Source organism: Liolophura sinensis, chromosome 6 (genome assembly GCF_032854445.1).
Source record: "Liolophura sinensis isolate JHLJ2023 chromosome 6, CUHK_Ljap_v2, whole genome shotgun sequence".
Classification (NCBI taxonomy): Eukaryota; Metazoa; Mollusca; class Polyplacophora; order Chitonida; family Chitonidae; genus Liolophura; species Liolophura sinensis.
The window spans coordinates 67,124,696-67,141,743 of NC_088300.1; the positions used below are offsets into that span (position 1 = coordinate 67,124,696).

At 40.9% G+C, this 17,048-nt stretch overlaps 1 protein-coding gene across 2 annotated transcripts in view; it reads right to left on the minus strand.

Annotated features, from left to right (window-relative positions):
* LOC135467817 (uncharacterized) overlaps positions 1–14,432 on the minus strand; it is a 47,989-nt gene extending 33,557 nt beyond the window's left edge. For both annotated transcript variants that reach the window (XM_064745693.1, XM_064745691.1), the window contains exon 1: positions 13,201–14,432. In XM_064745693.1, coding sequence (XP_064601763.1) covers positions 13,201–13,281 — 81 coding nt within the window. In that variant the 5' untranslated portion in view covers positions 13,282–14,432. The remainder of the gene's footprint in view (positions 1–13,200) is intronic.
* Between the last annotated feature and the right edge of the window lie 2,616 nt (positions 14,433–17,048).

Genomic DNA, 17,048 nt, shown 5'->3' on the forward strand with positions numbered 1-17,048 from the left:
TATTTCCCAGGTGGTAATTAACTCAGACAACTGATGCTAATGAGGATACCTATATTAGTGGCCACAGGGAATTTTGGTCAGGTTATTTTTGCATGTGTCAACGATAACTGTGAGAAACACGACCCAGACTGCAGAATTACTGGAATTCCCCTCCTCTATATTAGATATGTCTCTACTCTGCTGAAATTATCGACTGGCCTGATTGGTATTTTTCAAAGTTTTCCATACATCTTCTGAAACACGCCAACATGAATTTACCATTCTGCCCAAACACTTCAGATTAAGGCCTACAATGTATGTGATCAAAATCAGCTTTAACACAAAGATCCATGTTCCCATTACATTGGTCAGTTCAACTCAATGCATTATCATTTGAAATCAAATAGATTAGTTGTTTTATTGTTCTCTTTTTTTTTCGTTTTTTTTTTTCTTTTTTTCTTTAAAAGAATACTTTACTCCTCTTGTGCCTCCAGCTTAGCCGGTCAGGAAAACAGCCTTCCCCTATCCCCACCACAACTAACTTAGGTATCCTGTTGATTCTACCCTCAGGGTGGTAAGCCTCTGTGTGTCAGTCTAACAGACCTCTCACTTAACACATCAAACATCTTATAAGCTGGACTGGGTGTTCTTCACCCCTTAACTAAGCCCCTGTTTCAGCTGGTGGGAAGGTGAGACTCATACATCTGTTATCTTCGGGGGGTCTCACGGGGATTAACTTTGTTACATTCCCACTGTGCCCTCTATTTACCTGAACCACAGGATCAATTCCTTACATTTCACCTTTTTTTTTACTTTCTGGGTATATCAGGTGTTATAATCCAATTCCGTGAAGTCCTTTATGAGTTAACAGGTTCTGCTTCATTACACAACACAGCTGGGCATTAACTGTCCTATAGACATATCAACAGGTCTTCAATGATGTATTAATGAGTTCTTAATTGAGCCCATTAACCCCCACTGATTTATGTATGATACGGCTTACAGAGGTGAATATAGAAAGGTAACTGGGGAGCAGACTTATACCCTGTAAGTGCTTCACACCATTTAGATATATACCTCTTCGGTAATGCTTGTATCTGTGTGCAAAATGTATGAATGCATCACATCTAAACATAGCGAACTAATATACTGCATTTCTTGACAAGAATAACAAACTGCAGCAAAAAATACAAAGATATAGAAATTTAGAAAGGTTTGTTCACTTTTTTTTTTCTTACATTTCTCCATATTGAATAAATCCTATTTTCATACCTGTAATATACATAAATTTTCTTTCGACTAGATTTGAAAATCTGTTGTGCTTGTCTCAAATGGGGGGAAATTATCACTTCACACAAAAAGTGGATGTAATTCATTTGAAGAATTAAATGTGGCAAAAAACTGACAAGTGTTAAAAATAAAACCTTAGAAAGGTTCAATAAATTAATGGATCAGTCATCTATAGAATGTTGTTGTTGATATGTCAATTAACCTTGTGACAAGATCACCTGTGACACCTGGTCAGGTATTGATTAAAGGCTTACCTGTATCGCCTATAACAAGTTAGAGAAGTTTATATGTATCAGCTACAAAAGCTTGCCTTGTAATGACCGCTCAACAGCTGTCTTAAATATTGACTCAAAATTCACACAAGAAGAATAAAACTGACAACAGCATGGACTGTGAATTTAATCATGAGTGAAGCTCAAATAATCGAAACTGTAACATTTTGAAGCCTGATACAATGCTTGCATCCAGAGGTAACATCTATTTGAAATTCAAAATCTATTCAAACTTTATAACTGATAAAATGTTGCCATGAAATGTATCAGTCCATATGAGCAGCCAATGGATTTTGGAACTCAAATAAAATTTTCATTTATAAAAAGGACCATTCTTCTACCATCAAGGGGTGGAAGGGTTGGGGAAGGTCATAAGCTGGTCCCAATCTTTTTCTTATCTTGTACCTCACATCTATTATAACATCAAACAAGCCACCCCTTCAGAGGGGTTGGCCTATTGACCTCTCTGACAACACCATGGTCATAGGTGGACACAGACCCCCATTACAAATTTTCTTTTTCCGAACGTAATTCTGTGGATTTTAGGGTGTTAAGTCTTTTTTCCTGCCAGCCTGCCATATTTGGTGTACAGGTGCACGTTTGGTATGAAAATGATGGAAACTGTCTAAGCTTTGGGCAAGTATGAGTTTTAATGATGAAAGTTTGAAATTCTGGGCGAGAGGACACAACGAGACAGGTGGTGATAAGGCTGTGAGTGACGCCCCCTTGGATTTGCTAGGCACCCCTCCCAGCTGCCAGCATAGAAAGGTCCAGATTTTGAGGGCCAACCTATGTCAAAATTTTTTGACTTCTTTCTCACAGGCTGGGCCAGGTATTCACAAAAGCTTATTGGCTGCAGAATGTCTGGGACTGAGCTACATTGCTAAATATTAACATTGTGGCTTATGGGAAATTAATGGGGGTCTGTGGCCTGGTTTAAACACTATCCCCGCTCCCTTCACTATCCCGGTTTTAATGTGAGCTGAAGATGGATCAGAGGTATAAGTGTGTAGCAGTGTAGGACTGATAATGTTGGGAAGTGGTGGTGGGGGTCGGGGTGGGGGGCTGGGAGGTAAACCACAGAAATATGCCACTACTGAACCCTGATTTATGCTTCAGATAATGAAAGAGGGTGCAGAACAGTAAACATCAGGAAGAGAAGGCCCCAGGAATGTTACTTTCTCTGACAAGGCTATCTGCCAGCACTTAAAACCTCGACTTATCAAACATACCTAGGCCAACAGGCCAAATTCCTGTCCAGGCAACATAGTTTAAAAACATTTCAAGTACACCAGAAAACTTTTTGTCAAACTTACTTAGTGGTGTATGTATACAAAAGGTTAAACTCGGGACAACAAACAAGCAAACCAAAATACTTTGTTTGCATATGAAGTACTTGGAGAAAGATGGCGATCTTTCAAGTCTTCAATTAAATCAGACTGAAATCTTCAGCAAACCTGAATCTCTCCATACCAGACATACATAATAACAACTGTGATGGATCAGTTTTGGTTCAGTCAGTTTCACAACTGGTCAGTCAACTGAGCATAAATCATAATTCAATGGCTTAGATACTCTGAAACAACGGAGAACTCACACATTTGCTTGCTTCAGTATTTCAACAAAATGATATATGCCACCTTCAGGGCACATAAAGATGATTTCCAATGCCTGAGGGTACATATGTTAAGCCTCGCTGGACATAAAGGTATAATGTTTACACTTATGCATGTAAACACCAATAATATCCCGAGCTGCAGATAAATTCATAGCAGTTTCTCCCCATAAATAACAATTATGTCACAGCTGCAATGCTTAAAGAAGAGCTACAACTGTACAGCCAATATGCACGTGTATACAGCCATTGCTACAGCAAGAAGACAAACTGACATTTTTTTTCTCACATAATTTGACACATGTAATACTGTCAGTGCATGCTGTAGTATCCTTCAAGCCTGAACCTTATCACGAATCTCCCACACTGAACGTTGACAGAAACAACACTATCTACTAGTGTTCTGTAGCACACACACACACACAAAAAAACAGGCTTATATGCAAATAAGGCAGTGAAGGAGCAATTTGTGTGGCTCATTAATATTGATAGGTTCTCGATAAATCACCAGTTTTTATTGGGCTAAAGGTTGCCGTTATTAACCTCTTTACATGGATATTGTAATCCATGACAGGCTAAGGAAGTGCATGTAATGGATTTCATATGTCAGTTGTCATTTAGTGGGAAATAACCCACCTGGCTTCAGCAATTAATGCACTAAGAACACAATATACACAACAGCTGATTCCTGTGTAAAGTTTGAGTGTATACACCCAGGCCATGTGACATGTGCCCATTATGCGCCCTGCCTTGGGGCAATGCTGAGTTTACCCTAACTTACATGTGTAACTGTCCACATATTAGTCTGATGATATAACAACATCAACGCTCATCACCGTCAAATTAATCAAGCATATAAGTGGATACCGTAGAGTTATAAAGAAAAACATATACATACATGTATATATAGACAAACCAAAGTTTGTTGATGATCCTCCCATCGGCTTATTAGCATAAGGGAAAAAGTGTGAGAAGTTACATTTTAATATTCCAACAAAGTTTTGTTTGCTATCTTCAGAAAATGTGAATATCAATTAAAGAAAAGAAATGTTAATACTCACATCTTATATCTGTCAAACGAGTGAGACTACAGTTTGAGTGTAGCTTAACTGGCATATATTCATTTACCCTAATTCCTCAACCTTGTCGCATATGAAAGGGCAACTTTCGATGCAATTTATGCACATTTTAAATTTTACTTTGGAGACAAAACTACATTAGTTGGATAAGCCAAATTCAGATCTTCACAAAAAGTATAATTTTATAAGTCAACACAAATTAATGCCTTCAGAATATGCTTGAATAAACTTGCAAGCATGCAATAGGTTGAAGAATTACAGTACATGCCTTTCTGCTGTCCATACTGGTCTGTGTGTGTATCCATGACAACATGTATTTTAACTAGCTGACACATTATTTTAAGCTTTTCTGACATCAATTAATGCTTCTGACATTCATCAATAAATAAGTTATCCTCCCTGTAAAAATTTACCAATTAGGTTTTTGTTCAGCTAATTCTTCACATTACAGCACAAGCTGCTACATGTATGTTTATATAGGCCTACTGTTCTGTTACCACAGCACTGGAACTGGCAGTTATTAACCCACATAACAGTACTTTAAATTAACAGCATCGGTGATACAGGGCAAAAAACCAAAGGCACATGCACGCACATGGCTTCTGTATTTTTTTGTTATGGAACAATTTTTGGAAAAACTATGGCACTACCTTATGTCTTTATTAGTTTGATTGGTGTAAAAATATCCATTGCAGCCTATGTCCATTAGTACTTATTTACCTGGGTTGCGGAACAGGAGCCCGGGGTAATGTAGCGTAAGCTACAATCCCTGCCAAGTTGTATAATACATTTCTGGAATTAGACATGCCAGTGCTTCATTAGAGCTAACCACGCAATTCTACCCACCCTAAAACCCTACATTATCATCACTGATTAGGTCAAAATGGTTTTATTAATATGAAATGCAGAACAAAAGACATTAAATGAACACGCACGTTCAAATGATATGCCATTTTAACCTTTGAGGGAATCCTGCATATCACAGAATTATATGATTGGTTTTTTTTTTACCTTAGAACTATTAAAGTCGTACATAGCATATTAAATTACAGCTAGACATATTAAATTACAGCTAGACAAATTAAATTACAGCTAGACATATTAACTACGGTACATCAAGGCTGTTCCCTCCTGCCACTGTTCTCAGGGCCAGTTTTTTAACGGAAATGCTGCGAGATCTCGCATTATATTATCACGCTGGGTGCTAATTTTCACTCAACAGACTATGCTTTAACCTAGCTGCAGCATGCTTCCCACATTCAGTATCTGTTTCATTGAACTTCTGCATTGGAAATTGTGTCCCCATTTGTAGTAAGTTATAGTAAAAACAATGGAGGAACGAAAAATGTCAAGTAGAAAGTGTTATTTTGAAATGATGCCATTTTATTGGCCGTGAAAAGCAGCCGCAACATGAAACTTCAAATGCCACTGTCCGTTACTGGACGCTAATTTGACCACAGCTGCTCTGTTGTGGCAATTCTAGGGGTGTGCATCCCGAAATACAACTGTTGCTTACAATACTCTTTTGTGTGGTTTAACATGAAGTTTGCTTGATTCATGTTCTCCGGTAACTTGCCAACACTCATGATAACGGTAACTCATGAGTTTACTCCAGGCACTCATACTTCTACCACTAATAAAAATGTAGCTAACATATATAAGCAGGGCCTAATCTGAATTCAGAAGGGCAGGGGGTGGAACCACCGGTGAAGGGCACATCATTGTTGAATATTTCGATTCTCATACATTTTTAACGGCCTCGATTCCTATGGTTGACCTCCACCCCACGTGCACACCACAACACGTACATAGCCCGAAAATTCTGTCTAATGATGCCATTTCTGTGTATTTACTGATATGTGGAGACCTCTGCCATCCCGGATGACGTGCATGTGATCATCCCGTTGTATCATAGATACCCCAGACCATCATTAAAAAGTTGTTCGTTGTGGGTAAAAAATCCTGTTTCGGTCGGGTCGGTCGGTCGGCATTTTTTTTTCTTGTTTTTACAAGTAAATTGAAAGTAATTCCTGGCCCGCATAATCTTAATGCTAATTGAATTATCACGCGTCCAATTTTCGTCACCTGCTTCAGGGCATGCATTTCCAATTTTAAATGCTCTTGAAAAACTTTGTTGTTTTCATAACCAAGTTCTTTCACACTGAAGTCAAATATTCCTTCTTGATTCTGGGTCCAACATTAAATTTGAGTAAATTTACGAACTTTAACCCTATACAACTCAATTTGAAAGGCATTCGCCACTGTGGGGAAGAGACGCCAATTTGCTTTCGCCACACAGAAATTATATTCGCCAAAACTAATATGGCGAATGGCTAGCCCAAGCCTAGTGACTGAGTAGCGAAGGGCTGGATTAGGCCCTGATAAGTGAAAAATTTACGAGTCGTTCAAACAATAAATACATCATACAGATACATCATGTATAAATAAAAGGTTCCAGTGAAGTTTAATGGGGCTTAAAACTCACGTGTAATATACTTTAGAGCTGGAGTCATCTGTACCAACATCAATGCATTAAACTGATGCCAAAACAACATCTGGAGGTTTACTCATCAATATATATTAAACATTCCTATCCCATGATAAAACGTCAGAAAGTGGCGGGCTAAATACCGCCCCTTTCATATAATATCTTATGATGAATATCTAACTATTAAATCATAATAACAGTTTATCTTCTTCAAAGTTCATGTTTCGACCTTATTCGCATCTATTCCATGTCTTCATCAGGTGTGCTATGCTGTATGATGTCCTACAATTACTGGTCTCTGACCTGCTGCAAACTACAGCAGTTTCTTAATAACCTATATTTATCATGCTGGGATTTCACATAAATTAATAATAACTTGTCAGGGTTGAGTGTTCCACTAGGACACGCTCCTGTATCAATAGCAGCAAATGTGATTTAAATCTGAAGCTCCCTTATTCACTAATTGCTAGAAATAGACTTGGAAAAAAAATTTCCAGTCAATTGTCTGCGAGAGCCATTATATCTTGCTGGATGATTACTCCATAGCTATTAATTAGGCATCCTATACCTACTGGTGAAGTTGGGTGTCCCCAGGGATCAATAGAGGACAAGGCTCTGTGGGAAGGTGGAGGGGGTGGGGAGTAGCATCAGATGACAAGATCCTTGTGAATCTGATACTGCCATCCCTCATCCCCACTAAACAGGGTCAGGATCACTTACCTCAGCAATAACAAGGCTCAGTCAACATTTGTGGGGGCAAAGACAGTCAGCCCTAAATTACAAAAACAGAGCTGTAACTGATGCCTGCAAAAGGCAATTTAATAGCCCTGTGTTTTGTTCCACTAAAGCTAAACTGGTTACAGTAGACTTGAACCCAATGAAGCTTGAGGTGTAATGAACCCAGAGGAAGGCAGGGACTAGAATAAGGAGAGTAGAGGAACTGAGTGACTTAGGAGCTCCCTGAGGGTGTTTGGGTTGACCAGAAGGGGGTCTAACTGACCAGTAGGGCATGGTGGGACAACAGATGCCTAGGTGGTCTTGTTACAGTTGGGTGGGCTGTTTGGGGATAGGAAGTCTAGATAGCCTTGAAATTGAAACCTGGGTGACCTGCTTATGGCTGTGTGGACTTGTTACAGCTGGGTGGCCTTGTTACAGCTGGGTGGCCTTGTTAGTGTTGGGAGGGAAAATGAATGGGAAAAAGGTGGGTTTAGGACAAGGTGGCCTGCTTAGGGTTGGGTGGGCAAATAAAGTTAGAGTGGCCTGATTTACAAGGTGGATGGGCTTACAAAGCTTGTTGGGCTATGGGGCTTGGTGTCAGAGTTAATGACAGCTGGGTGGAAAAGATAGTTAAGGGTAATAATGGTTCGGTGTTCAAACTGTTCAAGCCCGAGTAGGCTGGTTAAAACAGGGTGTGTTGGTGAGATAAGCAGAAACATTCATTTGCTTGTAAATGCTTGCCAGGATGTTTTTGGAATAGGTTGTCTGGGTAGGATAGGGTGACGTACTTTGGAATGGCTGGGATGGGGGCTGTCCTACTTTGGAATAAGTTGTCTGGGTGGGATACAGTGCCGTACTTTGGAATGGGTTGTCTGAGTGGGATATGGTGCCATACTTTGGAATGGGTTGTCTGGGTGGGATACAGTGCCGTACTTTGGAATAGGTTGTCTGGGTGGGATATGGTGCCCTACTTTGGAGTGGGTTGTCAGGGTGGGATACAGTGCCGTACTTTGGAATGGGTTGTCTGGGTGGGATACAGTGCCGTACTTTGGAATGGGTTGTCTGGGTGGGATATGGTCCCGTACTTTGGAATAGGTTGTCTGGGTGGGATACAGTGCCGTACTTTGGAATGGGTTGTCTGGGTGGGATACAGCGACGTACTTTGGAATAGGTTGTCTGGGTGGGATATGGTGCCATACTTTGGAATGGGTTGTCTGGGTGGGATACAGTGCTGTACTTTGGAATAGGTTGTCTGGGTGGGATACAGTGCTGTACTTTGGAATGGGTTGTCTGGGTGGGATACAGTGCCGTACTTTGGAATGGGTTGTCTGGGTGGGATATGGTGCCATACTTTGGAATGGGTTGTCTGGGTGGGATACAGTGCTGTACTTTGGAATAGGTTGTCTGGGTGGGATATGGTGCCGTACTTTGGAATGGGTTGTCTGGATGGGATACAGTGCCGTACTTTGGAATGGGTTGTCTGGGTGGGATACAGTGCCATACTTTGGAATAGGTTGTCTGGGTGGGATACAGTGCTGTACTTTGGAATGGGTTGTCTGGGTGGGATACAGTGCCGTACTTTGGAATGGGTTGTCTGGGTGGGATACAGCGCCGTACTTTGGAATGGGTTGTCTGGGTGGGATATGGTGCCATACTTTGGAATGGGTTGTCTGGGTGGGATATGGTGCCATACTTTGGAATGGGTTGTCTGGGTGGGATACAGTGCCGTACTTTGGAATAGGTTGTCTGGGTGGGATATGGTGCCGTACTTTGGAATGGGTTGTCTGGGTGGGATACAGTGCTGTACTTTGGAATGGGTTGTCTGGGTGGGATATGGTGCCATACTTTGGAATGGGTTGTCTGGGTGGGATACAGTGCTGTACTTTGGAATAGGTTGTCTGGGTGGGATATGGTGCTGTACTTTGGAATGGGTTGTCTGGGTGGGATACAGTGCCGTACTTTGGAGTGGGTTGTCTGGGTGGGATATGGTGCCATACTTTGGAAGTAGCAGACTAGAGAGGATAAGGCAAAAAAACAGCATTCTGATGAAATAAATTTACGGTTATTGAAGAATGTGGTCATTTGCAAAATTTAGGAATATACTTTCAACTGTACTTGCAAGTCTACACAGTTATTTCTATTTACTATGGCTCAGCTCATATTATCCATTAACAAATGTTTGTCCTTAAGTAAATCATACAGAAATTTTCTGAAATGTTAAAACCATAAATATATACACACAGCCACTGAGCAAGGGACCAAGAATTTATGCCAGAATAAATAATTCTACAACCACCTTAATACATTTTTCTTGTCCTCTTGAACAAATTGTGGAGATTATTGTTTCTTTATTTCTTCTGTACATTTCCTGTCTATACATGCTGGCAAACTGTTCGACTACAAATGCATAACTATCGCAGATTTCTAAAGTGATGGCAACTGGCCAAACTTCTATCACCAAAACCATTGTTTTATCAGCCAATATGACAGAAAGAGAACTTCAACACATGTTCTCCCTAAAACTGAAATGAGAACAATACATCTATATGAAACTCTTCTTGTTCTTGTTAAGCTGGGAATTAAGTGAGACAAGCTAAGTAAGCCTGACAATTATATTATATATCTTACAATACACACCCTGTCCCTGCACAGACTGGGTGTGATAGAAACAATAGAGCCTGTATCTCATTTCTACACTAGGGTGTATATTACAATCATAATGACGGTAACACAGCCCTGATGATTAGGTGCCTGAGCTCTCCAGTCATGTTTATACCCATATCTCCAAATGTAACAGGCAACTTCCTTTTTTTTCTCTGCCAAAATGCCCCTCCCCCTCCAAAAATTAGATTGTGTATTGGCTCTTGTTTTACCCTGATAATCACATCTGAGGCTCTAGTACTGCATGAATATTTATAAGTTCCCTGGTTCAAGTAAAGCTATTGTCGGGTGGAGCGGGGAGGGGATGAATGCCTGTGGGACCCTGGTCAGGCAAACTAACAAAATACCATAACTCCCCTCCCATCAATTACTGGAATTACCACTAGTCCTCTAAGGCACTGTACCCCGACACTGGCTACACACAAAATAGTATCTGTTATACATTCACTTCACATCTCATCAATAATACAGAAACCGTCATATCTCAGAAACAGAAACAAAGACCAGAGACAAGAGAGGTACCAGGGTAGATCTAGTGCACGACATACATGTATCAGATAGCCATTAATAAGTGAGACTGCGTTTTAAATATAAACAGGGAGTGGATTATGCTTTACTATGCGTCTAGTCTTCAATCTGGGTAATAAGACTGGAATCACGAACAACGGGACGGTCGGCACTTGATAATGGTCTACATGACTTTATCATTATATATCTGGAGTCAAACTGACACGAAAAACAGAGCTTGACAATGGTCTACATGATTCTGTCATTATGTATCTGGTGTCGAGACATGGTATGAAACATGGAACTCCATAATACTCTACTAGACTCAATCACTACATATCTCGTACCAGATCTGATATTTTGTCAGCTAGTAAAATCAGCCTGGAGATGCAATCTGCACAAAAAATGTCTTTTCTTAAACCATGGTTTCTACTGACAAATGTCTTAAGACAATGGCATTTACCATCTCAAGTATATGTTTGCTTTTGGTATTGTTGCTGCTTTCCCCATTACTTCACTCATATCATATGAGAGTATCTGCTGACATGTATATACGTGTATATTCATATATTAATTATGCAGCCTCTCTAGAACCACCATGATGAAGACACAAGACATGACACCCCAGCCAGTGATACAGTATACTAACAGCAGGTTGACCAGAAGTCTTAAAATGCCTTGGAGAGGCCATATAATGATGAAATCTACATGGAAGACATATGGAAAATAGTGTGAAAAAAATTGTAAACGATATACCCTGATTTCAACATCTAGTTAAATCTGTAATGAGTGCTGACAGCTGAATTACGAGAACTGCTAATTGTTAAACTCTAACTGGCTTGACCTGACTTGGGATTGAACTTTGTTGTACAGCTTCACAATCTAGTCACCTGGAAGTGGTGTGTTTTTCACCCACAAGCCTCTCAGTTGTATATACTTTCTAGTAGGTAGTATACATATTTTATAGTATCTCCTGTTGTGAGAAGGTAGGCATCGTATGAGAAAGACAGCTGAATATAGTCAATAGGCTTTAAGCAACAACAAGGAAATTATTTAAGAGCAGATAGTCATGATTTTCTTTATAATCTGCCTTCTGGGATGTAATCAGTTAGATGCTAATGCTACATAGAAAAACCTTTTTGCCTACTTATATCATTTATTTACAGATCCACACCATGTAATCAAATGTAAACCTACAAAACAGTGGCAGACATATCAATAATTATATAAAAGCATACAGCTACAGCAGCACATATATAATTCCCCACAAGTTGATCTGATTTACATATATGACAATGAAGAGAGAAAAAAAATATTGCAAGTTTAAAAAAAGGTTGTTATTTTCATGTAAGAGGTAACCTAAGCTTTTAATATAATATCACTTTAGGTGCTAAGTATAAACACACTGATTACAAAGTCACAAAAGAAAAATGGAATTCCTGACATTTATGACAAATGGACTTCACAGGTGAAATTTATACTCAGCATCAGCTAGGTATGTAGTAGGTAAATTGGCATTCAGAGCAGCTCAGCTCATTCCTGCTTCCCACCCAGTGTAATATAGGTGTTGCTTTGATTAGGTCCAGACTTCATACAGTGAGTTTGGCAGAAGCCTCGCCGATTTATTCAGAATTGCATTACAACTGTTCCACAGGGGAATACTGGCTATCCTTGCCTATCTCTCGGGTAGTAAATGACCAGATAGCCTGTGATATGGGGTCCCCAGTGTATCCAAGAGTCTGTTTAATTACTAACAAATCGTGAGCGGTCTGCCGTTACAAAGACAGTCGTTAAACCGCTGTCACTCGATACGGTAATGTATGTGAGCGAGCACAGCGCGGAGTATACTTGGCCCTCAGCCGCCCGGAGACTGCTCGCATTGTGCCTGAAGAGGCGCGGTCCAAGACGCCCTAGTCGGCCACCGTTGTCTACCCGCAACTACCTTGTCAAACATGACAAGCTTTTGTCCGCTGCCCTTCGCGGCATCTTCAAAAGCCCGTTGATATGGAAACGAAGGGGACATTTCAAACGGCATCTTTAATGCACGTGTCACCTGATAAAATGTACCATCTGTGAGGTTAGAAAGAGCTAACCATTATGTTATCCTTTATGCGACGTGACTCCCTAGGATGAATTGTACAGATGTAGCTCGAAGCACCATCATTTTTACGTCAATATATGTCTGACGTTCGGTGTAAATAATTGCTGCACTGCATTTTCATCACAAAACGGATCGAGTTCCTATGTCTGAACCGGCTTTCACAAAGAGCGCAGCGTATACTACCGTAGTTTCGCTTCCGTCCACTCGACTTATTTCTATTTTCTCATCTTTATCACTACGATCGATTGCAAATTCTAGAGGATGCTACCATTTCCTCCACTTCACTTCGGCATAAAGCGGAAGAATCAGGCTCAATCCGCTTGACTACCGCCTAAATATCAACTGTTAAACTCTTCTATCATTCAGTAATTCTTTGTTGGCTCCTTTGTTTTTCTCGTTTTTTTTTTTGTCTTCTTTTGTTTTCGCAAGACTGTAAAAAAACTTCCAAAAGTAATCTAAACACACACATCAAAATAATTCGCTCAACTCACCTTACAGACAATTTCCAAGACAGCTGTCAGAATAATGAAAGTATGAGTCCCAATCTTCCAGTCCCGTCCGAAGACTAGCATGGTGTGGTATGTTCAGTCTCTGCCTCATAAGGCTTCATGAACACACGGGGCAGTTGACAGGTAAACGGCCGTGGAGTATTTCCCAGCAAGGTAAATCCTTACAGCTGATATGTTATTAGTGCGCATGTATATATATCACACTGGACGCATCAATCTCAATAGCAAGAAATGTTAACAATGTCAGCAAGGGATAAGATAAGTACAGCGCTCGAGGTGACAAAGCTCAACCCGATAGCGGGTAAGATGCTGTAGGTTTATTACTGTCATTCATATGCACGTGGTTTACTGTGTTGTCATTGGTTGTTACTTTCTTGCGGCGTGGGACTCCGGACACAGGTACCTCTCTCCCGGGGGGTGACTGGTGAGGTGGAACGGCGGGGGAGCTCTCCAGCTGACAGCTTCACACAGCACCGCACAGTGGAACAGAATCTTAGAAACAACAACACCTCTCCCAGGTTGAAGTTTATCAGCTGTTATCAAAGTCCTTGGAATTCTAAACGATTATAACATATATCCGTGTGGCAATATCGAACTGCCTGCTACACTGACATGCAGCCACAGATACCAGCCATCACAGACATTCAGCGTTTCTGACACAAACGGACTCCTCCAGCATGCACGTATAATAGAAATGTATATACACGTATCTATATACATATATACGTAAATAACAGGTATGTGGCCCAAGAGCTATCCACAGCTCAACGTAATCCCCGAAACACGAAGAGAATGAGAGCTGAAGTTCTCCATTCTCTATACGATCGGCACTCAACCAGCGTTTCCAAGGCCCCTCAACTTAACAGATCTCTTCCATCCCGGCGATACAAGTTTTATATTAGCCCCTTTTCCCGGGCCGAGTGGGAGGGTTCATTCCATGTGGCGGGGAGGTAGACGCACTGCGCACTGTGTGCCGTACCCACTGCCTCGGCTTCGTCTATATTTGGATGTATTTTACTGTTGCAATTTCACCCGTATTTTATATACTCTACACATTTATATGGCAAGTCTTGTGTTTCGTGACTGTTAACGTGGGTGGTATAAGTTATCGTGTTGCTAGCAGACTTATACAAGGCGATAAAGTTCAAATTTGACAAGAACAGCTGTGAAAGGGATCATAGTTATAGGGCATAAGTATAGGCCTTAGCGGAAGAAAATGGTTCGGCTACACTTCATGCCAAAATATGCCCGCGATTTTAACACTAACATTCTAAACTTCATCCCCGGCTTTCCCGAGGGCTTTCCGCAAACATTTCTATAGAGGTGGACATCGGACATATTTGTGACAATATTTTCACAGCTCTGTCAATAATCGTCGACGTGACGCGGGGACGGAGATCGTCACAGAGTCCAGGATACGGGCCGTTGAGGTACTTGTCCTCGTGAGAGATACCGGGTGCCTCCTAAATGTACCCCACGATCGTGCCGAGCAGTGGTCGACTCTCTCCTTGAACTGTAACACAAGGTTTTTACTACATGCAATCTGATAGTAGGTCGGTGCTAAACTGACTGAGTTATTTTAGGACGAATTAAAGCAATCGATTCGTTATAAAAGAATTAAATAGCAGAGGAACACATGCCATGGCTTAACCTGGAACGAAAATAATTAAATGAACAGTTTATTTTGGGGGATTTAAACACGATTAGGGAACTACTCAAAAGTCTTTCTGTGTATAATAGGCACGCGGGAGTTGTTTATTTGCAAAATTGTCTTGAAAGTCGACATGCAAGTTCTGGTACTTGACCTTTCGTGATTTAATTCTTTCTGCAATATACGTGGGAACTTGTCACTGTTCACAGTGACTGTTTTGTCACTGGCATACAAGATATCACACCGGACTGTAGTATAACCTTCTATCACATAATTATCATTTTTTAGTCTTTGTATAATATTGCTTATTGATGAATTAAGAATGAAGTCGATATGAAATCGATTCATTGATTGTTCAGTGGCATATATACTTGCGAATTATACACGGGTAGTGAAAATCGGGGGCCCATGAAAAACCACGGGCCTTTGGCAAGTTACTGACGGCTTTTCCACGTGTGTATTCGTCATTTTGGTATAAGGCGAGTGGTCCTAAACGAAGGCAAACGCAAACAACGCTAGGGGTAAAGTGGATGGTGTAATGTGACCAGCTGTACTCCACGAACAGTAAACCTAAGATTGCGTAATCCACAAATTGCCTGCCTGAGGCCGGGATTGAACCTGCACCTCGTGTGCCTCGTAATCGGGAACATAGAATAACCGATACAGGATTGCTGGCGTGTGGGCAACCCTTATCTAGCTGTAGTGATCAAATTCACGAGGCTGCCGTGCAAGGCGAAGTGACATGTTAATTAAGTGAGCATGTATCAGAGAACATATATCGTGAAAAGAAATGGGGCCTACATGAATAAATTGTACGTATATCAACTGCACCACTGACCATATGCACGTGTACCCTTGTGGTTCATTATGTACACGTATATGTATGAATGGTTTATACCATACTGGTTTGTATGTCAATATAAAGCCGATATAGAGTTTCCTTATGAATTAACTGAAGACAAACCACATGGACATAATTCAGAAATAAATTATGGAACACATGCCTTAGTGGTTCCTCCTTTCGTTGAAGTATTCAAGATGTCATGGGCACTTCGGAAAGTTACAGAAGGCTGTAGCTTCTCCATGCATTCACGCGCCGCACATAACGAATGTAATGACAGAAGTCATAAACTGAGCCAATACTAGGGTCAATCTAAACTCCTCCCTGATTCCTGATAACGCGTACGTGGGATGGGCATGATCGGTATAAATAGTTACCACACGCGTGACGATAGTCCTTGTCAAGAGTATTAATTTCTAGCACTTGATAAAAAGTAATGTCGAGTTAGGTAACAGTCACCGATGGGAGTAGTGGGGGGGGGGGGGGGGGGGCTTCACACACATGCTTTGTCTACTTGTGTTACGTGTGTATATACACAGGCAGTATACTAGACAGTAAGATTACGTGACGTGTATACATTGAAAGGTGAGTACTGTGCGAGGGTAATACCTACACGCTTGTACCCCCCAAGGAGGTATCACCAACACGGTTTATTACACGCTAATTCTACATGGAAGAAATACAGCTCAATACACTCGCCGACCTGATAATTTTGTGCGACGATACTCACCTTGAATGGCGGCACAAGCGTAGCCACAAAGGGCAACATTCCCTAACTTGATAACCAGTAATTTTACAAGTGATAAATTACGTTTGGATTTCATGGTCACAAACTTATTTGTAGTGTGAATGTGAATATCTGCTGGCGTAGCGTGAATTTCACCTTGAGAAAGTATACCCATTCAGCTCTTGGTGTTATTGTCATGAATGTCGTCCACATACATCTGTCGGCATTTAGTCCATAGACTCCTGAGTCGACATGTTGCACAAGGACATCGGTGTTCACATGTCGTATGACGACAGATCGACAGATGCGTGTCTGATAAGTCGATAAGAAACTTCTTAAATATTATCCGTAGACATTTGTGTTGTGGGTTTCATCCACAAACATTTGTGTCTACGTCTCATCCAAAACATCTGTGCTCATCTGTCATCCACAAACATGTTGTGAACAAACATCTGTTGTACCTGTCATCCAAAGACATCAGTATCAGCGTGTCATTAACAGACATCTCTGTCTATGTGCAATCCACAAACATCTGTGTCTACATGTAGTCCACGAACATTTGTGTCTACGTGTCATCCGGATGCACTGTTTAGGACGTGTATATGTAATGT